Source organism: Oncorhynchus masou, chromosome 27 (genome assembly GCF_036934945.1).
Source record: "Oncorhynchus masou masou isolate Uvic2021 chromosome 27, UVic_Omas_1.1, whole genome shotgun sequence".
Classification (NCBI taxonomy): Eukaryota; Metazoa; Chordata; class Actinopteri; order Salmoniformes; family Salmonidae; genus Oncorhynchus; species Oncorhynchus masou.
The window spans coordinates 19,488,108-19,513,127 of NC_088238.1; the positions used below are offsets into that span (position 1 = coordinate 19,488,108).

Genomic DNA, 25,020 nt, shown 5'->3' on the forward strand with positions numbered 1-25,020 from the left:
GCTATGGTCTCACTCAGGTCCCGAAGTCGCTGAGAGCGAACTCTGTTTTGGTTGGCTGTATAAGAAATAATTTGGCAAAGTAGGTATGCTTTGAGAGACTCCCATATGGTAGAGCAGGACATACCTGGTGTTGAATTAGTTTCTAGGAATAAGGTGATTTCAGAAGAAATGAGATTGACAAACTCCTGATCTGAGAGTAAAATGGGGTTGAGACGCCATTGATAACACATAGGAGGTCATTGGGGAAACTCTAGTTCAAGCACTAATGGTGAATGGTCAGAAATAACAATACTCTCGTAAGTACACTGCCGAAGGTTAGGCAGAAGGTTTTTGTCCAAAAAGAAGTAATCAATCCGGGAGTATGTTTGATGAACATGAGAATGAAAGGAATACTGTCTATCTGTAGGATGTAGGAAACGCCAGGCCTCAAACATACCATATTTCTGAAGAAAGGATTGGATAAGTAGGGCACATTTAGATGGGCCTGTATTTGTTTGTGAGGACTTGTCAAGAACTGGGGACATTTTACAGTTGAAATCCCCCCCTAAAATCAACAAATGAGAATCTAAATTGGGAATAGCAGACAGAAAGGAAGAAATTCAATTGTCATCCCAATTGGGAGCATAAACACTAGCCAAAACAAGAGGGGTAGAAAACAGTTCACCGGTTACTATGATGTATTGTCCCTTAGGATCAGCAATAACCTCAGAAGCTACAAAGAGAGTAGCTTTATCAACCAGAATAGCAGCACCTCTTGATTTACTATGAAAGTTTGAGTGGAACACTTGACCAACCCAGTCCTTACGCATCCTAAAATGCTCACCAGTCCTCAAGTGAGTCTCTTGTAGAAATGCAGTATTTGCATTCAAACCCTTTAAGTGTGTCAACACCCTCTTACGCTTCACCGGGTTATTAACCCCTTTGGTGTTCCATGAAATGTACTTGATCGCATTATTTCGGCCCCTCTGGGCATTCCCGTTATTCAACCTTGTCATTAGAGCATAGAATGGAAAAGCAAGGAGCGCCCAAAACCCCCAGAATAACTTGCCTCAGAGTAATAATGTACGGTGGTAGATGTTTGGAAAAAGTACAGAAAAAAAACTAAAAAGACAGAATGACAACATTAGAACTGAACAATTCAACCTGCCCCCCCCCCCATCCCAGACAATACCTCCCCAAATGAGGTATAAGCCTAAATAGAACATGTTCTCTTCGCACAGTATATCTGTGAGAGTGCGGTTTCAAACCTCAACCCACAGTCCCGCTCTTTGAAGTCACGTTTTGTTAGTAGATCAAGCAGCAAAAAGAACAATTTTTATGTATTTTCTTTCAAATAAAAAAAGGCGAATCCCTTGTGCAAACGGAATGACAAAAGCACCACTTGTAGATGTATATAATTATATTCCCAGTCTTATAACAGGCATTGAGAGAGAAAATAAGTAGAATGTATTAAGACTCTCAGCCAAAAATCTAATTTTAAGTAAGGAAATTGTAGTAAGACAATCAAAAATAATAGTAAGACAATCAAAAATAATAGTAATTATAATAGTAGTCTAGTTGACTGAGACAGCTTACAAACAATTCCAAAAAACTATGTGTGCGCAACGTTGAACGTTTGCTGGGCATAAATGACGCTCAAAACCTTTAAAATTGAAGTGAGACCCCAAAAACCGTGTAGCCTCGGGAGACATTTACTGTTTACTGGGTCAATGCAAACGGATGCAGTAAACAAATAACCAAAAATATTTTGAGTCACTGAGACAATGTGTAAACAAACTAAATAGGTGAGCGGGACAGCCGAGAAACACAGGAGTTAAGTAAAACCTTAATACAATTAAATTAAAATGACTGAATGGTTGTAAGGCACGCACACTAGATGATCAAAACGTTAGATCACATCAAATAAGCCGGAATGGTTTCGCCAACTATACAAGACTAGCCTGTTATATATAAACATAATTGTACCACAGGTGGGTTACTTACTATCCACAGTTCGCAAGCAACAGTTGCTGAACTGTGAGCATGTTCAAGACTTCTTGATGTGACGTTGAATGTGAGCCATAACCTCATCCAGAGATTCAAATGTGTAGTCTTTACCCTCATGAGATAGCCATAAACGGGCCGGGAATCGCAGTCCATACTTCACACTTGGATAGTCCCGAAGTACTCATTTGGCCTGTCTGAAAGCTGTGCACTGCCTGGAAACAGTGGGGGAGTAGTCCTGGTAGATGGAGAAGCTCTGTCCTTGAAAGCTCAAATTGGTATTGCGGGCTCGTCGGAGGATCTTCATCTTCTCATGAAAAAAGTGCACTCGAAGAATGTCACGGGGCCTCTCCCCATCCCGGGGCTTTGGGCGCAGCGACCGGTGGGCTCGATCAATCAGGGGCTTTTCATCCAAGGCAAGAACATCCTTCAGCAGCCCTGAAACGAAATCCGTGGCGTGATGCATTTCGCTGACTCTGGGACAGATACCAGTCTCAGATTAGTGTGGCGAGAGAATCCCTCTAAACTCACACAGCTCTCCTTCACCTTTTTCAAATCCGCAGCTAGGCGTTTAACTTCAGCCTCCAGGGATGTAGTTAAGTCGGAGACATTAGTAGCGGAGGTCTCCAGTGCTGCAATCGTTGTAGTGTGTGACGCAGTTGTTGTTTTGAGTGATGTGATTGCTGGCACAGTCTCGTTCCGCAGGATGGTTAAATCTGCTTTTAAAGTATCAGAAACCTCCTGTATTCTGGCCTCAATCGTAGCAACCATCATTTTCATTTCAACTATCTCAGAGCGTAGTAGTTTGATGGCCTCGAGAATGTTCATTTCAGCGCCGCCAGGCCAAGCCGCACCCCCGGGTAAAGTGTGCGTCCCCGGTCCTCAGACTCAGGAGAGGGCAGTGATGAGAGAGGGTCTTGTAGGCCGGGTTTTCTCAGTCATGCTTTTGGCCTTATGTTTGGTCGACATGCTGATATTCGGAAGCAAAGTAGTCTTGGTTTTTACGGAAAGGGATCACCAAATTAATATTTCAAAATAAATACGGTTCTGCTGCAAAATTGACATAAACTTTAAGAACACCACGGGAGCAAACGGAAAACACGTTAGTCGCACATGGCGCCCCTCCTCACGAACTTGTTTTAAATGTTTAATACATTTGCAAAATAATTCTAAAAACCTGTTTTCACTATTGTTAAGGGGTATTGTGTGTAGATTGAAGAAGATGTTTTATTTATTTAATCCATTTTAGAATGAGGCTGTAACAAAACAAATGTGGAAAAAAGTGTACTGTATGTGTCTCTAATATGGTCATACATTTGGCAGGTTAGGAAGTGCAGCTTAGTTTCCACATAATTTGTCTTCTCTTGAGAGCCAGGTCTGCCTATGGTGGCCTTTCTCAATAGCAAGGCTATGCTCACTGAGTCTCTACATAGTCAAAGCTTTCCTTCATTTTGTTTCAGTTGTCAGGTATTCTGCCACTGTTACGCTCTGTTTAGGGCCAAATAGTATTCTAATGTACTCTGTTTTTTTAATTATCGTTTTGTTTTCTCATTGGTTTGGTTGGGTCTAATTGTGTCGCTGTCCTGGGGCTCTCTAGGTTAATCTCTCTATAGGTGATGGCTTTGAAATGGAAAGTTTGGGAATCGCTTCCTTTTAGGTGGTTGTAGAATTTAATGGCTCTTTACTGGATTTTGATAATTAGCTTGTATCGGCCTAATTCTGCTCTGCATGCATTATTGGTGCTTTAAGTTGTATAAGGAGGATGTTTTTGCAGAGTTCTGCATGCACTCTCTCCTCTGATAAACAGAGTTGGGGGTTAGAGGTAGCATGGTAAAATAGTAAAAGGCTTAATACAGAGGACTCCACAAGGAGAATGGGGCTAATTTATTTACTACATACTAACTATTGCACGCACACACACACACACACACACACACACACACACACACACACACACACACACACACACACACACACACACACACACACACACACACACACACACACACACACACACACACACACACACACACACACACCTCCATTATCTAGTGGTGTGTCTGTACCGGGAGTGAGATCTGTCTCCATTTAAGCCCCTTCATAATGACCCCTTAATGTAAATACAGAAGTCATCTTCACCCATCTCCATGACGACAGGCACCTCCCCCCTCGCCCTATCCGTACATCAATCAGACCAACAGCTGTCCTTTACTGGCTGGTTAAGGTGACAGACCACGCCCCCTCATAGGCCCTCTATTGTGGACAGAGAAGGTAACAACAATCACCAAAGCTTGAGTAAAGTAGGGAGTGTGTGTGTGTGTCTATTGTTATGCGCATGAGTGTAACGTATGTGTGTGTGTACATTGCCCGTTGATCCCGGTAGGCTTTACTGCAGTGGTAGTGAGCAGAGTTAGGGTCAAATTAATTTAGGCTCTAGTCAATTCCATCACATGAAGTTGACATGCAACTGTAATGGGAAAAGCAGCCTCTCCATAGCACAGCTGTTGTTCCCATTTCAGTTTGCTGTTGTTCCCATTTCAGTTTGCTGTCAATTTCATCTCCTGAATAGAATGGTGCTAAAAAATGTTTTTTTTTTTTAAATGGCCACCATCAATTTCCAGCGTTTTCTTTCTCAGGCTAATGGAAACCAAATCAATGATTTATCTCCCCGTCGTCCAACATCTCATGAATATGAAATGATGTGTCCCACATCGAGGTTTCCTAGTTGAAGGAAGAAGCTCAAACCGTTTCCCTCGCCACTCGGCGGCTGAAACCTCAAAGAGAAACAGAACATTAAAATACTTCCGAGCGAGTTAGTGTGGCGGAATGTTCCAGCGTCAGAGAAATAGAAACTAACAATAGTGAAGTTTGAAGTAACCCCCGGTACTTGAAAGAGACTGGGCAGAAGCTTTGGCGCGGCTTTATTCAATATTAATTATATCTAAAGTCATTTCAGAGCAGGAGAAGAGATCACAGATTTATAAAATAAAGAAAAAGGGCCAGGCAAGGCGGAGATGAGAGAATTCCCCAGACTAGACTAGTATAATACTAATGGGAAGGGAATGACAAGGATAGGGTGGTATGTGTGGGTGATGGTACGTGGGTCAATCTTAAAATACGGTGGCATTTGGGCAAGGAGTTTTGGAAAACAGGAACGTATTTTTCTCTATTGTTTTATTTATATGTATTTGGGTACATCTTCCCATTCGAAATCAATTAACATGGAAGCTTAATGACTTTAAACAATTGATACCATTATGATAACATTGTGCCACCAGTAGGAATAGTAACACCAATGACGGTAACACCAATGAGACATTTGAGATAAAGGAGGATTTTCTGAAATGGAGGCTTCACATGCTCAAATCTATGGTCATCAAGCCTTTACAAACCATTTACTGAAGTGATATGATTAAATATTTTGCTCACAATGTTATTTCCCTTCATTTGAATTGACATCAAGTGACACTTTGTATTTATACGCACTGCAGTGGAAAGCTGCCTTTTACGGGCTCCCGACTATTTCGGCTATTTTATGTTGATCTAAACTTCTTCTGTACATAATGTCTCCCCCTTCATTTCCTATGACCGAAAATGGCTTCTGGACATCAGAACGGCAATCACTAACCTCGATTTGGATGAAGATTTCTACATGTCGGCAGCTCTAAACATTCTGCTTACTCCGGACTAGGCACTAATCTCTAGGACTCCGCTAAAAAGACGCTAAAAAAGACTCTGGCAAATCTAACCATGACTCTATCCTCCCGATCCCTGCTTACAAGCAAAAACTGAGTGACACACTTAATACAGAAGTGGTCTGATGAAGCAGATTCAAAGCTACAGGACTGTTCCTCTAGCAGAGACTGGAATATGTTCAGGGATTTATCCGATAACATTGAGGAGTTTACCACATCAGTCACCGGCTTCATTAACAAGTGCCTCGACGACGTCGTCTCCACAGTGACCATAGGTACATATCCCAACCAAGAAGCCATGGATTACGGGCAACATCCGCACTGAGCTAAAGGCTAGAGCTGCTGCTTTCAAGGAGGGGGACACTGATCCAGACGCTTATAATTAATCTCGCTACTGCCGCCGATGAGCCATCAAACAGGCAAAGCGTCAATACAGGACCTACTACGCCGGCTCTGATGCTCATTGGACGTGGCAGGGCTTGCAAACTATCCCGGATTACAAAGGGAAACCAAGCCACGAGCTGCCCGGTGACGCAAGCCTACTAGACGAGCTAAATGCCTTCAATGCTAAGCGTTGAGGCAAGAAACAATGAACCATACATGAGAGCACCAGCTGTTCCAGAGGACAGTGTGATCTCGCTCTCCATGTGAGTTCGACCTTTAAACAGGTTAACATTCACAAGGCCGAGTGGCCAGATGGCCTACATACTCAGAGCAGCTGGCAAGTGTCTTCACTGACATTTTTCAACATTTCCCTGACCATGTCTGTAAAACCTACGTTTCAAGCAGACCACCATAGTACCTGTGCCCAAGAACGCCAAAGTAACCTGTTTAAATAACTATTGCCCCTTAGCAATCACATCTGTAGGCATGTAATGTTTTGAAAGGCTGGTCATGGCTCACATCAACAACATCATGATAGACACCAGATGACAAAATCTTATTGCACGCCCCACTGCCCTCGCCCACCCTCACCTTCTTGAGTGTAGGGGGCAGTATTTTCATTTTTGGCTAAAACACGTACCCATTTGGAACTGCCTATTTCTCAGGCCCAGAATCTAAAATATGTATATAATTGTCAGATTAGGATAGAAAAAACTCTAAAGTTTCCAAAACTGTCAAAATATTGTCTGTGAGTATAACAGAACTGATATTGCAGGCGAAAACCTGAGGAAAATCCAACAAGGAAGTGCTGTTTTTCCTGAAAGCTCTTTGTTCCATTGGATGCCTTGCCTCCATTTAAACCAGATTCAAGAAAACGGCAACACTGGACAAGCCCTGGATGACTGAAGGAATAAAGGCTGCCATCAGGAAAAGACAGGAGATTTTCAACAGGGGGGAAAACAATGGGATGGAGAAAATACTGAAACACAGTGCAAATGCTTATCAAGGAAGCAAAAACAAACTAATACAAAACTGAAATCCAGGACCTAAAGAAGAGAAACCCTAAGGAATGATGGGACTTCTTTAACAAAGGACTGGGACGAAAGAAAACATCAGGAGGGCGAATACAGGTGGAGGAAATTGAAGACAACGACGTGGCTGATGTTTTTAATGTATTTTTTGCTGAAGCATGGACAAGCACCACACCTCTTGCCAACTTACCCCTGCCCGTGTCTACAAGTCAGGTTGAGCTGTGCTGCATTGGCCAGATAAAGCAAGCTCTAACCAGACTCAGTCCACGTAAATCTTGTGGCCCTGATGGCATTCCAGCCTGACTACTAACAGAGCATGCAGAAGATCTAGCCCCTGTCATCACACACATAGTTAACACCTCCTACTGGCAGGGGACTGTTCCTGCTGTCTTGAAGACTGATAATGTGTGTCCCCATACTTAACGTTTCCAACTCAGGTACAATGAGTGACGGGAGGCCCATCTCTCTAACTTCATGCCCTGGAAAAATCCAAGACAACTTCATCAAAACAACTCCTGGTTGACAGCTACAGACACCAGAAAACCAACTATGGTGAGGGTGTTACTTGCTGATATGTCCAAAGCATTTGATCGAGTACATCACGTAAAGCTCCTGCAACATCTGTCTGACACTGAACTGTGTCCAACGTGCCTGGCTCAGCAGCTACACCATCCAACCTGACCGAGCTTGAGAAAATCTTCAGAGAAGAATGGGAGAATCTCCCCAAATACATGTGTGCCAAGCTTGTAGCGTCATACCCAAGATGACTCAAGGCTGTAATCGACTTCAAAGGTGCTTCAACAAAGCACTGAGTAAAGAATCTGAATACTAATGTAAATGTGATAGTTCCGTTTTGTATTTGTAATACATTTGCAAAAATGTATAAGAAAACTGTTTTTGCTTTGTCATTATGGGGTATTGTGTATAGATTGATGAGAGAAAAACAAATTCAATCCATTTTAGAATAAGGCTGTAACATAACAAAATGTGGAAAAGTATTCAGACACATATAAGCAGTTTCTCTCTCTCTGCATAAAATAAATCGACCATATCTTACAACAGCCAAACCAATACTACTGTATATACCACACTGTAAAAAAGCCATTTAACGAATTGCTTAATCAGCATTATTCTGTGAGTTGAGTGGACTTCAAAATAGCATTGAAGTGGATTCAACCCATAAATATCAAGACAACCAGCTGCAATACGATTTCTAGTTTGCTCAACACTATATTTTAGATTGCTCAAGATTTATTGACTAAAATTAAAAACACATGTTTGCTTAAATCCGCACCCATCATTATCATATTTCCCAGCATGCTCCACTACAGGTTGATTATCAGAAGTGTTTGTTAAAATACCTGTGTTTTTGCATGTACATTGATCGGTTGATTAATCTTATACTACACAAAAATAAATAACAAATGTTTCTAAACTAATCCAATCTGTTAGTAGTTGTATGTATTGCAACAGTTACTGAGATGGCTGTTCCAGTTTAGATGATTTCGGTAGTCTCATCAGTGATGCCAATTTAGAAATTGTGTCACTAGATTTAGCAACTTTTCAGAATACCCTAGCTACTTTTTAGCAACTTCTGAAAAGTGACTCAAACGCTGCAATGCATTTTCCTTCTAAATGACACACAACAGATTTTCTCTGTCACAACACACGTGCCTGGCTGCAAAAGTGCATTGTGAGTGACGTCAGCAGCAGGCGATCAGCTCATGCACAGGCAGCAGCAGGCCAGCAGCTCATGCACAGGCAGCAGCAGGCGATCAGCTCATGCACAGGCAGCAGCAGGCGATCAGCTCATGCACAGGCAGCAGCAGGCGATCAGCTCATGCACAGGCAGCAGCAGGCGATCAGCTCATGCACAGGCAGCAGCAGGCCAGCAGCTCATGCACAGGCAGCAGCAGGCCAGCAGCTCATGCACAGGCAGCAGCAGGCCAGCAGCTCATGCACAGGCAGCAGCAGGCGATCAGCTCATGCACAGGCAGCAGCAGGCCAGCAGCTCATGCACAGGCAGCAGCAGGCCAGCAGCTCATGCACAGGCAGCAGCAGGCGATCAGCTCATGCACAGGCAGAAGCAGCAGGCCAGCAGCTCATGCACAGGCAGCAGCAGGCCAGCAGCTCATGCACAGGCAGCAGCAGGCCAGCAGCTCATGCACAGGCAGCAGCAGGCGATCAGCTCATGCACAGGCAGCAGCAGGCCAGCAGCTCATGCACAGGCAGCAGCAGGCGATCAGCTCATGCACAGGCAGCAGCAGGCGATCAGCTCATGCACAGGCAGCAGCAGGCCAGCAGCTCATGCACAGGCAGCAGCAGGCCAGCAGCTCATGCACAGGCAGCAGCAGGCGATCAGCTCATGCACAGGCAGCAGCAGGCCAGCAGCTCATGCACAGGCAGCAGCAGGCCAGCAGCTCATGCACAGGCAGCAGCAGGCCAGCAGCTCATGCACAGGCAGCAGCAGGCGATCAGCTCATGCACAGGCAGCAGCAGGCCAGCAGCTCAAGCACAGGCAGCAGCAGGCCAGCAGCAATTTCAGCTAATTGCAAATCATTGTTGGCTGACGAGGGAAGAGAAGATAGTTGGTCACAAATGATTTGATCTTGAACAGAACTTACAACATCAATCAACATGTCTCAATCAACATTGTACAGCCAGAAGTACAGAAAAGAGTGGGAGTCTGTACCTGCATTTAAAGGGTGTCTGAAGCCAGTAACTGGGGATGATTGACGGGCATACTGTGCGTACTGCAGATCAGATCTGCTTGCAACAATGTATGACATCAAAAAACATTGTGCTACAGCAAAGCATATAAATAAATCAAAACCGTACAGCACCGCAACGCAGTCTACATTACCGCAGTTGGTTAAGAAAGTGGATAACTGCAAAAGTGCAGAAGCTACTATGGCAACGGCCATTGCGGAGCATTGTTCCCTGCTAGCATGCGACCATTTAGGTATGGCTTGTAAAAGCTTGTAACAAACTTCCAAATGGACCGCACCAAGTGCACAGAAATGATTAGGGGAGAACTGGCTCCTTATTTTCTCAAAAGGGGAACATCAGATGTGGGGGATGAGAAGCTCAATCTCCTTTTGGATGAGTCCACTGATGTCAGTGTCTCGAAATACCTCGGTGTGGTGATTCGGTATTTCAGTGCTAAAAAAAAGAACTGTTGTGTCCACATTTCTCAGGCTGGTTGAATTGGAGGGGGGCGATGCCAGATCAATAGTAAAGGCGGTAGTTGAGTTTCTTGAGAAGTGTAACCTTAAAAAAGAGAATCTGCAGGGCATCGGCACTGATAAGTTGTCCGTGATGACTGGGGTGCTCAACGGGGTGCACAAGAGTTTAAAGGAAGAATGTGCATTGCCCAACTTGGTACTCATCCGCTGTGTGCGCCGTTCTTTACAATTGGCTGTCAGTGCAGCATCCAACGAAACCATCCCTAGGAGTGTTTACTTAATCAGGGAAACCGACAACTGGTTTTCCATTTCCCCAAAACGGCGTGAGGCGTACAAAGCAGTGTGTGCCACCATTAATTGTCGCCTGAAACCCCTGCAGATCACGATGTACAAGTTGCAGTGAAGTCACGGACTCTTCCGGGGTCAAATCCATTTGAAGAACTGTGCAAAGCTGCACTCGCTGCCCTCTCCTTGCTACACTCAAATGCGGAGGTTGAACGGCTGTTCAGCCAAATGAGTGTGGTCAAGTCAAAGTTAAGAAATAGAATGTCACTGCACACTCTGTGTTGTGTTTAAAAATAAAAATATGTGATCATATCAAATGTGTTGTGTTTATATTACTTTTACAAATATAAAAAATATGATAATAAACAAAACAAATCTAAACTAACGAACGTCAAATCATATTTTTCGCCGGGATGGACAGTCAATTTGACTAACATTATTGTGTATTCTACGTAATGACGCAGTTTTGCGTTATTACGTAACGACGTCATCACAGATGACGATGACATCACAACGTCATTTAGCAACTTTTAGCAACAAATCGACCTGCCTCTAGCAACTTCCCCTGAAAATTAGTTGGCAACACTGAGTCTCATGAATGAATCTACTCAGGGTCATTCTCAGGGCTCCACACTAACATTTTCCCCTGGTGGTACTGGTACCACTAACTTTTTCGTTTGGAAGCATCAGACCATATTTTGGTCGCAACCGAAAAAATTGTAGTGTCACACAATATAAACAATTATTAACCACTTACAAAGTCATTCACAATGCTTTTTTAAGAGGCGTAATAGACAACAGAGATGGTATTCAATAAATAAGTGGTTTTATCGAACATATCCATGCAGGAATGCATGAGTCAAGATATTTTGATGTGCAACCTTATTCAGTGATTTTCATGAATTTTGGGTTGACAATTTGGCTATTGTTCAATTTTACTGTTAAAATAGGGCTCCAGATTTGTATTTTGTTCAATAGAGATATATTTTTTGTTAATATTTATTTTTGTATTTTTCTTACTTTTTAACTCTGCATTGTTGGTAACGGGCTTGTATGTAAGCATTTCACTGTAAAGTCTAGACCTGTTGTATTCAGCATATTCATGTGATCAAAAAGATTTTATTTGACTAAATATTTATGTTTGCTAATATCATAGGCTAATTTATTTGGGGATAATTCACCACCTGAGTAAGAGGAAACAAAGAAAATACCAAAACTAGATCACTAACTCTAAACATAATACCCACTGCTTGTACTGTAGCCATGTATTAATCTAACAGTAAATGCAATGTCCTAAAAATACATTGTAGTTGTAGCCTACAACCCACTGTGTATTTTCCACTATCTGGATGCCATATCAAATGTATTGGTTGTAAAATAGTTCTATAGAGCACAATATTGAGAATTGAGAAATAAAAAGTATACCTACAGAAAGCTGAGAACCCTCTCTCTATTTTCAACAGCGACAACAATCTGTGTTTCTCCCGCAACTGGATTTTGAAATGTTATAGCCTACAACCAGAACTATTTTTTTACTCCCGATGTGTGGGGGGGAGGGAGTTAGTGTCTCATCACAGCAGCAGGCCCAAGCGAAACAGGCACAGGGGCAAAAACTGTCATTACAGGAATCATGAGGATAATGAACATTACTGTTTGACCAAATCATGATTTTAGCCTCCTCATAAAATAGGACGTTTGGAGTAAGATGACCATGTAGAATGAGCAGCAAGCACCAATACGACTAATACACATTTTTTACTCGCACAGCCAATGTGACTAAACTGTTGCAGTCTGGGGCCCTGATTCTGAACATAGGTTGTGGGTGATTGAAAGTTCCATTTGTTGGATATTCCAATAGGAACTACTGTACACATCATTTTGCAAGCCAGCAATATGTGACTTGCAGGCTTGCTGTAGCCTGTAAACCAGGAGTTTCAGAACACTGAGTTAGGGTGTAACTAGGCCCTCAAAGAAAGGTCTTATGATATACTGTATGTAATGTATAGTCATAGAGAGATTAACTTAGAGGCACACAGGGAAATATGCAAATAAGGTAGAATACATACTCAAGTCTCAAAATGAATGTCCACAACGAATGGATGAGTGAACATACATTTCAAACTTGAGAATATGCCCAAATGTTGAGCAAACTAAAAATCCAATTGCAGCTCAACATGTTATACTTCTATTGTTAGACTGTACTCAGACTGCTAGCCAATACAACTGGATTATTAAGATAGACTTTAGCCTTAGTGTGCCATGAAACTCATTCTGCATGGAGATACAGTCATGGTGGCTGCTAGCTGGAATGTTGATTGGACATCCGCTCTTGTATAATGCATAAATAAAGATTAGGCAGGGGCTGTAACAGACATGTACACAGACACACACACGCAGGGTTGCAGTCTTTTTGTATCATCATTCAAATGTTTGGTTATGTGATAAAGCTGTAAAAGAGGGAATAGGAATGCATCTCCCTCCCTCAATATTTTATTTATTTCTTTACCTTGGTCTCACTCTCTCTAGACCTGTATACTCTCTCCCTCTGTTGGTGCTGCACACTGTTTTATGATCTTCAGAAACAGAGCACACACACACACGCACGCAAGCAAGTGTTCGCGAAGCATGCGACAAATAAAATGTGATTTGACACGCACACACACACACACACGTATTGAACCTAAACCACAAGCTCCCTGTCACGTATGATGAGTTTTAAATCATGCACATGTCAAAGTACAGGCCAAGCTAAAACATGCGTGACCTGTCACAGAGAGATCAATGCACAAACACACAGTGAAATGTCACGGAGGAAGGTCATGCATACTAAATGATACACATGTAGTCTCTCTCTCCACGCTACCAGAGATGAAAGAGCAGAAAAAAGGAGTGATGGGAGGATGAAAGAGAGGAAGACTCTGATAGTTCACAGAGTTGTGTGTGTGTGTTGGATTACGTTTATTGCGTGTGTGTTTTGTAAGTAATCTGTGTGTTGTGCCACTGTCTTGTGGGACTCGGGGTGTATTGAATGGAATAAGTACAGGGATGGAGAAACAGGAAGGATAGGAGGAGAGGAAGAGAAAGAGAGCAGTAAAACAGAGAGAGAGAGAGAGAGAGAGAGAGAGAGAGGAGAGAGAAAGAGACAGAAAGAAAGAGTGAAAGGGAGTAGAGAGAGAGTGAGGTTGGAAAGGAGAGGAGAAAACAAGAGCAGATGAGAGAATAGACAAGGATAATGTGAGTGAAGAAGAAAAGAGAGAGGGTAGAAGAAGAGGAGCGATAAAGAGACAGGGTAGAAGCGAAGGAGAGAAGGAGAGAAAGAGAGATTGAGAAAGATAAATTATAGAAGACACAAAACCCACCAGAAAACCAAGAAAACGACACAAACCCAACAAAAACACAAGTAACAAAATCTAGACAACTTCCTTTCTCCCCCACTTCCCCTCTCTCCTCCCCCTCTCCACTCACCATAAACTGCACGTTGTCAAAGCCGTTGGCCAGTAGGTGGTTCTCGTATTGGACCAGTCCAATGCTGTCCAGCCATTGGCCCACAGACTGCATGGGGCACCGGGGACCTATGAGGGGGTGAAGGGGCAGACGCTTCAGGAGGGAGTAGCCATCCACCCGGTAACACCGGCAATCGGGCTGGGAGAGCTGGCACTGCCACATCATGTTGCGGGCAATGTGGCTGTCGAACGAGCCCGCCATGGTAGAGGAAGAGTGTGGAGGAGAGAGGGAGGATGGTAGGATGGATGGGGGGTTGGAGGATGGGGGTTTGGGTTAGGCTTGGCTGAGGGTTATGAGCATGGCTTTAGGGGTGAGGATGGAGGGGCGAAGCATGCTAGGGTGCTGGGGCACAAGGGGGGTAGGGGGATAAGTTTAGGGTGGTTGGAGGTAGATCCAGGAATTGGGAAAAGGGGGAGGGCTAGGGTTAGATCCAGAGAAGAGGTGCCGTCCTGGGGGTAAGATCCATGAGAGAGAGGGTGCAGAGGCTGGAGGTGGTAAGATAGATCCGATAGATGCGTGTCTTGCTGCTGCTTTCCTTTCACGCTCTCAGCTGTTGCTCTCGCCTGCCTGTTCGCCTCGCTTGTGTATGTGTACGCGTGTGTGTACGTGTGAGCAGGAGCGAGAGAGAAAGAAGGAGAGAGAGAGAGAGAGAGAGAGAGAGAGAGAGAGAGAGAGAGAGAGAGAAAGAAGGAGATAGGGAGAGCTGCCTGCTTGGTAGAATTCTCTTTATCAAGTACTCCCACACTCAACTGGATGCTTTCTGCAGCCTTCTCTCTCTCTCTGCTCTCCCCCGCTCTCTCTCTTCACTCTGCCTTCCTCTCCCATTCTCCCTCCTCTGTCTATCCTCCCTCCCTACTCCTGTTTCTCTCTTCCTCAATCTCTCTGCTCTCCCTTCTTTCTCTCTCTCGCTCTTTTCTTGGTTCTCCCTCTATCGCTCCCTTTCCCTTCTCTCTCTCTGTCGATATCTCTCTCTCCCCTCCTTCTCTTTCTCTTCTCTCACTTGCTCTGTCCCCCTCCCTCTATCTCAGTGCCTTGCACAGATAGCAATAGCCATCAGATGAGCCTCTTTGTCTGAGAGCTGAGCTGCCCCAACACACAATGTGGGTGCGGGTGCATGTGCGTTGGTGGGAGACAGCAGGTTGAGCACAGAGCGCAAACCGCATTTCTCAAAGTGGTTACCATGGTAAGGGAATGCTTCACATGCACAGGAGAGGAGAGGTGGGAGGATAGAGATCAGGGGAAATAGAGAGAGAGAGAGAGAGAGAGAGAGAGAGAGAGAGAGAGAGAGAGAGGAGGCAGATGGATGGAGAAATAAGGGGGAAGATAGAGGGGAAGAGAAGGAGGAGAGAGGTGAGAGCGGGAGTGACAGAAGGACAAGTGGGGATGAGACAGAACTGAGGAGGAAAGAGGGAGAGATGAGAAGGGAGAGAATGAGATAGAGGAGAAAGGAGGCATGGAAGCTGGGGATTTCAGTGAGGTGAGGTGTCTGACTATCTGTTTACCTGCATTATTCTCCTTGATCCCTTCTGAGCCCGTGCCAGTGCTGATGCCAGCCCCAATGGAGCTCATTATCTTATCAATCTGAATGGAGAGAGGAGAGAAGTGAGGAGAGAGGAGAGAGAGACGAGAGAGGAGAGAGAAGGGAGAGGAGAGAGAGAGAGAGGAGAGAAGAGAGAAAGAGGAGAGAAAAGGGAGAGGAGAGCGAGAGAGAGGAGAGAAGAGAGAGTTGCAATTTAGAAAATGTTCATGCTGTATCTCTAGCTGCCTATATGTAAATTGGTGACATGGTCGTTACAAATTCTAATGAATGACAATCAATCACCTTTGAATTTTATTGAGTTGACAGGCGAGGAGGACAGAGGAGGCTGAAGGAGGAAAGGGGAGATTTGGAGGAAGGAGGAAGAAGGGGAGGGAGAGAAAGGAGGGGAGAAGATGGATGGGAAAAGCATGAAAGAGAGAAAGAGTAACCATCTAGGTTACGGCTTCAGAAGCCTCTGTCTGCCTTTAAGCTCGTCTACAGGAGGATTCCACAGCAGGAATCTGACCCTAGACCTGCTGTTAAGCACTCAACTGTTCAGCGCAGCGCCATACATCTGACAGGCTCAATGACTGCTTATGGGGGCTACCAGATGATTGCCGACTCACTGATCTAAGATCAGAGAGCTCCCACAAATTACACAAATCCTAATTTTAAAGTAATCTCTGGAATGGGAAAATTGGGATTCCCACATTGGGTTTGAGTACAAAAGTAATAGATCACTACTTCCTAAAGTTAGCAACATATCTAAGAGCGAATGGATCCCATGTAACCTACACTTGTTTACAGCATTGCATCCTTTTCAGGGTCAGGAAAACAGTCATTTTGTAATTTAAAGGAGAACTCTGCAGCTGAAACAATTACAACGCGTTCTTCCCACCACTGTTTCTGTAAGGAGCTGAGGGATGGGGCTGGAGAACTACAACCACTTCAATTCATACAAAGAGCTATGGACTGAACAGATATCAAAATGATAGTTTTAACCATGTTTTGAGGCTATATCGTACTTGTTACAGTTGATTTATTTATCCGTTATTTTACCAGGTAAGTTGACTGAACACGTTCTCATTTGCAGCAATGACCTGGGGAATAGTTACAGGGGAGAGGAGGGGGATGAATGAGCCAATTGTAAACTGGGGATTATTAGGTGACCATGATGGTTTGAGGGCCAGATTGGGAATTTAGCCAGGACACCGGGGTTAACACCCCTACTCTTACGATAAGTGCCATGGGATCTTTAATGACCTCAGAGAATCATATTTAATTTGTTTACAAACACTGGAGTAAAACAAGCTTAAATTCTGGGTTCTGATGGGGTATGACAGTTGAGCTAAGCTCATGAGGCATTTCTAAGTTATATTCTTCAAGAATCAATGGGTACATATAATTGATTTATAAGTCCAAAAATGGATGTATCAACAGCAGATTGCCTGTTAAAGAGCACTATCCATATAAGCACATACAGCTCTTTAGTGAGCCTTCCCCTGTGGGCATCCTCTTGCTATAGCAGAACTGTCTCTTGCATTTATTCTCAAAATATAACAAATACATGACCAAAAGTAAGTGGACACCTGCTAGTCGAACATCTCATTCCAAAATCACGGGCATTAATATGGAGTTGGTCCCCCCTTTGCTGCGATAACAGCCTTCACTCGGTTTGTGGTCATCAGCTATCCTTTAGCTTGAAAATCTATCGGCAGTTTTGTACGGCGCAGCGCGGCTCGGAACGGAACATACCGGACCAATTTTTCTCTCCATGTCCCTGGATTTCAATCGCTAACTCTGGACATTCATACCTGGATCTCACAGCTAGCTAGCTGCTATCCGTGTGACTATCGGCTTTCGTCGATTCCGGAGCAAACATCAATTATTCCGGAGCTAGCCAGCTGAAGAGTTCCATCAATCACTCCTGGGCTGCAGTCATCTATCCGGACCCGTTTTACTGCCTACGCGGAGCCCCACCGGGCCTTCACAACTGGACTGCCGACGTTATCTACCCAAAGGAGTTATCCGGCTGGCTCCTCCGTCGAGACGTTACCTGAACGCCCATCTGCGGCCCGCTAACCGTTAGCTGTCTTATCGGCTGCTATCTGAATAGACAATCGGACAATTTATTTATTCATTTTTATTATTTTTTTCTTTTTCTTCTTGGGCCTCTATAACTATATCTATTGTTTTTTTTTCTTGTTGTGTGATTTGGATTAATCCCCTCTACCACACGGAACCCCACTAATCTACTGACGGAACGCAAGAGGTGGCTAATAACAGACCTCCATCCTATGCTAGCTTCCTACCGATGGCCTGGCTAGCTGTCTAAATCGCCGTGACCCCCAACCAACCTCTACTCACTGGACCCTTTTGATCACTCGACTAAGCATGCCTCTCCTTAATGACAATATGCCTTGTCCATTGCTGTTCTGGTTAGTGTTTATTGGCTTATTTCACTGTAGAGCCTCTAGTCCTGCTCACCATACCTTATCCAACCTATTAGTTCCACCACCCACACATGCAATGACATCTCCTGGTTTCAATGATGTTTCTAGAGACAGTATCTCTCTCTTCATCACTCAATACCTAGGTTTACCTCCACTGTATTCACATCCTACCATACCTGTGTCTGTACATTATACCTTGATGCTATTTTATCGCCCCCAGAAACCTCCTTTTACTCTCTGTTCCAGACGTTCTAGACGACCAATTCTTATTGCTTTTAGCCGTACCCTTATTCTACTCCTCCTCTGTTCCTCTGGCGATGTAGAGGTGAATCCAGGCCCTGCAGTGCCTAGCTCCACTCCTATTCCCCAGGCGCTCTCTTTTAACAACTTCTGTAACCGTAATAGCCTTGGTTTCATTAGAAGCCTCCTCCCTAAGTTTGTTCTATTCACTGCTTTAGCACACTCTGCCATCCCAGATGTTCTAGCTGTGTCTGAATCCTGGCTTAGGAAGACCACCAAAAATTCTGAAATTTTAATCCCAAACTACAACATTTTCAGACAAGATAGAACTGCCAAAGGGGGCGGTGTTGCAATCTATTGCAAAGATAGCCTGCAGAGTTCTGTCCTACTATCCAGGTCTGTACCCAAACAATTTGAACTTCTACTTTTAAAAATCCACCTCTCTAAAAACAAGTCTCTCACCGTTGCCGCCTGCTATAGACCACCCTCTGCCCCCAGCTGTGCTCTGGACATCATATGTGAACTGATTGCCCCCCATCTATCTTCAGAGCTCGTGCTGCTCGGCGACCTAAACTGGAACATGCTTAACACCCCATCCATCCTACAATCTAAACTTGATGCCCTCAATCTCACACAAATTATCAATGAACCTACCAGGTACCTCCCCAAAGCCTTAAACACGGGCACCCTCATAGACATCATCCTAACCGACTTGCCCTCTAAATACACCTCTGCTGTCTTCAACCAAGATCTCAGCGATCACTGCCTCATTGCCTGCATCCGTAATGGGTCAGCGGTCAAACGACCTCCACTCATCACTGTCAAACGCTCCCTGAAACACTTCAGCGAGCAGGCCTTTCTAATCGACCTGGCCGGGGTATCCTGGAAGGATATTGATCTCATCCCGTCAGTAGAGGATACCTGGATATTTTTTTTAAATGCCTTCCTAACCATCTTAAATAAACATGCCCCATTCAAGAAATTTAGAACCAGGAACAGACCTGACTGCCCTTAACCAACACAAAAACATCCTATGACGTTCTGCATTAGCATCGAACAGCTCCCGTGATATGCAGCTGTTCAGGGAAGCTAGAAACCATTATACACAGGCAGTTAGAAAAGCCAAGGCTAGCTTTTTCAAGCAGAAATTTGCTTTCTGCAACACTAACTCAAAAAAGTTCTGGGACACTGTAAAGTCCATGGAGAATAAGAACACCTCCTCCCAGCTGCCCAGTACACTGAAGATAGGAAACACTGTCACCACTGATAAATCCACTATAATTGAGAATTTCAATAAGCATTTTTCTACGGCTGGCCATGCTTTCCACCTGGCTACTCCTACCCCGGTCAACAGCACTGCACCCCCCACAGCAACAACCCCAAGCCTTCCCCATTTCTCCTTCTCCCAAATCCGTTCAGCTGATGTTCTGAAAGAGCTGCAAAATCTGGACCCCTACAAATCAGCCGGGCTAGACAATCTGGACCCTTTCTTTCTAAAATTATCTGCCGAAATTGTTGCCACCCCTATTACTAGCCTGTTCAACCTTTCTTTCGTGTCGTCTGAGATTCCCAAAGTGTGGAAAACAGCTGCGGTCATCCCCCTCTTCAAAGGGGGGGACACTCTTGACCCAAACTGCTACAGACCTATATCTATCCTACCATGCCTTTCTAAGGTCTTCAAAAGCCAAGTCAACAAACAGATTACTGACCATTTCGAATCTCACATACCTTCTCTGCTATGGTTTCAGAGCTGGTCATGGGTGCACCTCAGCCACGCTCAAGGTCCTAAACGATATCTTAACCGCCATCGATAAGAAACATTACTGTGCAGCCGTATTCATTGATCTGGCCAAGGCTTTCGACTCTGTCAATCACCACATCCTCATCGGCAGACTCTACAGCCTTGGTTTCTCAAATGATTGCCCCCCCTGGTTCACCAGCTACTTCTCTGATAGAGTTCAGTGTGTCAAATCGGAGGGTCTGCTGTCCGGACCTCTGGCAGTCTCTATGGGGGTGCCACAGGGTTCAATTCTTGGACCGACTCTCTTCTCTGTATACATCAATGAGGTCGCTCTTGCAGCTGGTGAGTCTCTGATCCACCTCTATGCAGATGACACCATTCTGTATACTTCTGGCCCTTCTTTGGACACTGTGTTAACAACCCTCCAGGCAAGCTTCAATGCCATACAACTCTCCTTCCGTGGCCTCCAATTGCTCTTAAATACAAGTAAAACTAAATGCATGCTCTTCAACCGATCGCTACCTGCACCTGCCCGCCTGTCCAACATCACTACTCTGGACAGCTCTGACTTAGAATACGTGGACAACTACAAATACTTAGGTGTCTGGTTAGACTGTAAACTCTCCTTCCAGACCCATATCAAACATCTCCAATCCAAAATTAAATCTAGAATTGGCTTCCTATTTTGCAACAAAGCATCCTTCACTCATGCTGCCAAACATACCCTTGTAAAACTGACCATCCTACCAATCCTCGACTTTGGCGATGTAATTTACAAAATAGCCTCCAATACCCTACTCAACAAATTGGATGCAGTCTATCACAGTGCAATCCGTTTTGTCACCAAAGCCCCATATACTACCCACCATTGCGACCTGTACACTCTCGTTGGCTGGCCCTCGCTTCTTACTCTTCGCCAAACCCACTGGCTCCATGTCATCTACAAGACCCTGCTAGGTAAAGTCCCCCCTTATCTCAGCTCGCTGGTCACCATAGCATCTCCCACCTATAGCACACGCTCCAGCAGGTATATCTCTCTGGTCACCCCCAAAACCAATTCTTTCTTTGGCCGCCTCTCCTTCCAGTTCTCTGCTGCCAATGACTGGAAGGAACTACAAAAATCTCTGAAACTGGAAACACTTATCTCCCTCACTAGCTTTAAGCACCAACTGTCAGAGCAGCTCACAGAGTACTGCATCTGTACATAGCCCATCTATAATTTAGCCCAAACAACTACCTCTTTCCCTACTGTATTTAATTAATTAATTAATTTTGCTCCTTTGCACCCATTTACATTACATTTACATTTAAGTCATTTAGCAGACGCTCTTATCCAGAGCGACTTACAAATTGGTGAATTCACCTTCTGACATCCAGTGGAACAGCCACTTTACAATAGTGCATCTAAATCATTTAAGGGGGTGAGAAGGATTACTTTATCCTATCCTAGGTATTCCTTGAAGAGGTGGGGTTTCAGGTGTCTCCGGAAGGTGGTGATTGACTCCGCTGTCCTGGCGTCGTGAGGGAGTTTGTTCCACCATTGGGGGGCCAGAGCAGCGAACAGTTTTGACTGGGCTGAGCGGGAACTGTACTTCCTCAGTGGTAGGGAGGCGAGCAGGCCAGAGGTGGATGAACGCAGTGCCCTTGTTTGGGTGTAGGGCCTGATCAGAGCCTGGAGGTACTGGGGTGCCGTTCCCCTCACAGCTCCGTAGGCCCCATTATTTTTATTTCTACTTTGCACATTCTTCCATTGCAAATCTACCATTCCAGTGTTTTACTTGCTATATTGTATTTACTTTGCCACCATGGCCTTTTTTTGCATTTACCTCCCTTATCTCACCTCATTTGTTCACATCGTATATAGACTTGTTTCTACTGTATTATTGACTGTATGTTTGTTTTACTCCATGTGTAACTCTGTTGTTGTATGTGTCGAACTGCTTTGCTTTATCTTGGCCAGGTCGCAATTGTAAATGAGAACTTGTTCTCAACTTGCCTACCTGGTTAAATAAAGGTGAAATAAAAAAATTAAATAAAAAAGTTGGAAGCACATAATCATCTAGAATGTCATTGTATGCTGTAGCATTAAGATTTCCTTTTACTGGAACTAAGGAGCCCAAACCATGAAAAACAGCCCCAGGCCATTATTCCTCCTCCACCAAACTTTACCGTTGGCACTGTGCAATTGGCAGATAGCGTTCTCCTGGAATCTGCCAAACCCAGATTTGCCTGATGGTGAAGCGTGATTCATCACTCTAGAGAACGCGTTTCCACTGCTCCAGAGTCCAATGGCAGTGAGCTTGTGTGTGGCTGCTTAACTGCCAAACAGTTATTGTGCTGACGTTGCTTCCAGAGTCAGTTTGGAACTCAGTAGTGAGTGCAGCCGAGGAAAGTTTACGTGCTTCACGCTTCAGCGGTCCTGTTCTGTGAGCTTGTGTGTCCTACCACTTGGTGGCTCAGCCGTTGTTGCTCCTAGACGATTCCACTTGACTATAACACCCCTCACAGTTGGCCGGGGCAGCTCTAGCAGAGCAGAAATTTGACAAACTGACTTGTTGGAAAGGTGGCATCCTATGACCGTGCCACGTTGAAAGTCACTGAGCGCTTCAGTAAGGCCATTCTACTGCCAATGTTTGTCTATGGAGATTGCGTGGCTGTGTGCTCAATTTTATACACCTTTCAGGTGTGGCTGAAATAGACAAATCTACTCATTTGAATAGGTGTCCACATAGTTTTCTAGATAAAGTGTAGATTTCCTTCATTTCCCAGCGCTCCCATTCTGTTTTCCCGAAGCAGGTAATTAAATATGACCCTTCTCTGTATAATTGCTGCAGATTAATAGAAGAATCTGCAGGTAATTTGTCATCATCATTCAGCATCTATAGAATTGTATGGCATTTGCAATGTCTGGCAAACCATCGCTAATGAATGAAAAACTGGGACCATCACAGCCCTGCTATACAGCATGTGAGAAACTGGGATCATCACAACCCTACTATACAGCATCTGATAAACTGGGATCATCACAGCCCAACTATACAGCATGTGAAAAACTGGGATCATCACAACCCTACTATACAGCATCTGATAAACTGGGATCATCACAGCCCGACTGTACAGCATCTGATAAACTGGGATCATCACAGACCTACTATACAGCATGTGAAAAACTGGGGTCATCTCAGCCCTACTATACAGCATCTGATAAACTGGGATCATCACAACCCTACTATACAGCATGTGATAAACTGGGATCATCTCAGCCCTACTATACAGCATGTGAAAAACTGGGGTCATCTCAGCCCTACAATACAGCATGTGATAAACCGGGATCATCACAGCCCTACTATACAGCATGTGATAAATTGGGATCATCACAGCCCTACTATACAGCATGTGATAAATTGGGATCATCACAGCCCTACTATACAGCATGTGATAAACTGGGATCATCACAGCCCTACTATACAGCATGTGATAAACTGGGATCATCACAGCCCTACTATACAGCATGTGATAAACTGGGATCATCACAGCCCTACTATACAGCATGTGATAAACTGGGATCATCACAGCCCTACTATACAGCATGTGATAAACTGGGATCATCACAGCCCTACTATACAGCATGTGATAAACTGGGATCATCACAGCCCTACTATACAGCATGTGATAAACCGGGATCATCACAGCCCTACTATACAGCATGTGATAAACTGGGATCATCACAGCCCTACTATACAGCATGTGATAAACTGGGATCATCACAGCCCTACTATACAGCATGTGATAAACTGGGATCATCACAGCCCTACTATACAGCATGTGATAAACCGGGATCATCACAGCCCTACTATACAGCATGTGATAAACTGGGATCATCACAGCCCTACTATACAGCATGTGATAAACTGGGATCATCACAGCCCTACTATACAGCATGTGATAAACTGGGATCATCACAGACCTACTATACAGCATGTGATAAACTGGGATCATCACAGCCCTACTATACAGCATGTGATAAACTGGGATCATCACAGCCGTACTATACAGCATGTGATAAACTGGGATCATCACAGCCCTACTATACAGCATGTGATAAACTGGGATCATCACAGCCCTACTATACAGCATGTGATAAACCGGGATCATCACAGCCCTACTATACAGCATGTGATAAACTGGGATCATCACAGCCCTACTATACAGCATGTGATAAACTGGGATCATCATAGCCCTACTATACAGCATGTGATAAACTGGGATCATCACAGCCCTACTATACAGCATGTGAAAAAGCCATATGATCATACACATCAATTAGATCACACATGTCAAACACACCCAGTATATTAGCCAATCAGCTTAAGTGTTTTGCTGCTATGTTCAGGAGTGCAGAATCCAGTCTAGAACAAGGCTCTACACTAATGATGATGTTTTGGACTGTAAAGTGGCAATTAGTGAAGTTGATATCTTTCTAATGAAATGTATAGGTTGATCATATGTGTATGGAAGAGGTGGCTTAATGTGTGTGTGTTCCTGGATGTGTTCCTGGGTATGAAGCTGGACTCTTTTTCCTGCATATCTTAACATCGGTCACCTCTCCAAACACACCCAAGAAAAGAATTAGTGGTGGTGTGTGTGTGTGTCTAGTGTGAATAGTGACCAGAAGATCATTTGGCTGAGTCAGTGTGTATAATATTTCTCACCAATGGAAATAAACACGTGGATCACAATCATGCTTAAAAGTATGTCAGAGGTACTTTAAAACCACCCGTACATCACCCCCGGGCGGGCGGGCGTCCGTCCGTCCGCCCACACACACACAAATGCTTTTTACTTTCTATCTCTCCATCGCGGTACGTATTTTTCATACCTTTTTTCTTATTCAATCTCCTCTCTTTTCTTAATTTCTTCTCACCTTTTCTTTTTTTACTTTATAGAAGAGAAAGTAAAGGAACCTAGGCATTCATGTCATTTTTCTCTTGGACCAGAAA

General features: G+C 44.2%; 1 protein-coding gene across 1 annotated transcript in view; it reads right to left on the minus strand.

Moving 5' to 3' along the window:
* LOC135515718 (ankyrin repeat and sterile alpha motif domain-containing protein 1B-like) overlaps window positions 1–25,020 on the minus strand; it is a 358,368-nt gene that overhangs the window by 79,731 nt on the left and 253,617 nt on the right. The window contains 2 exon segments of the mRNA XM_064939410.1: window positions 14,029–14,135; window positions 15,570–15,648. Of these exon segments, the coding sequence (XP_064795482.1) occupies window positions 14,029–14,135; window positions 15,570–15,648 (186 nt within the window).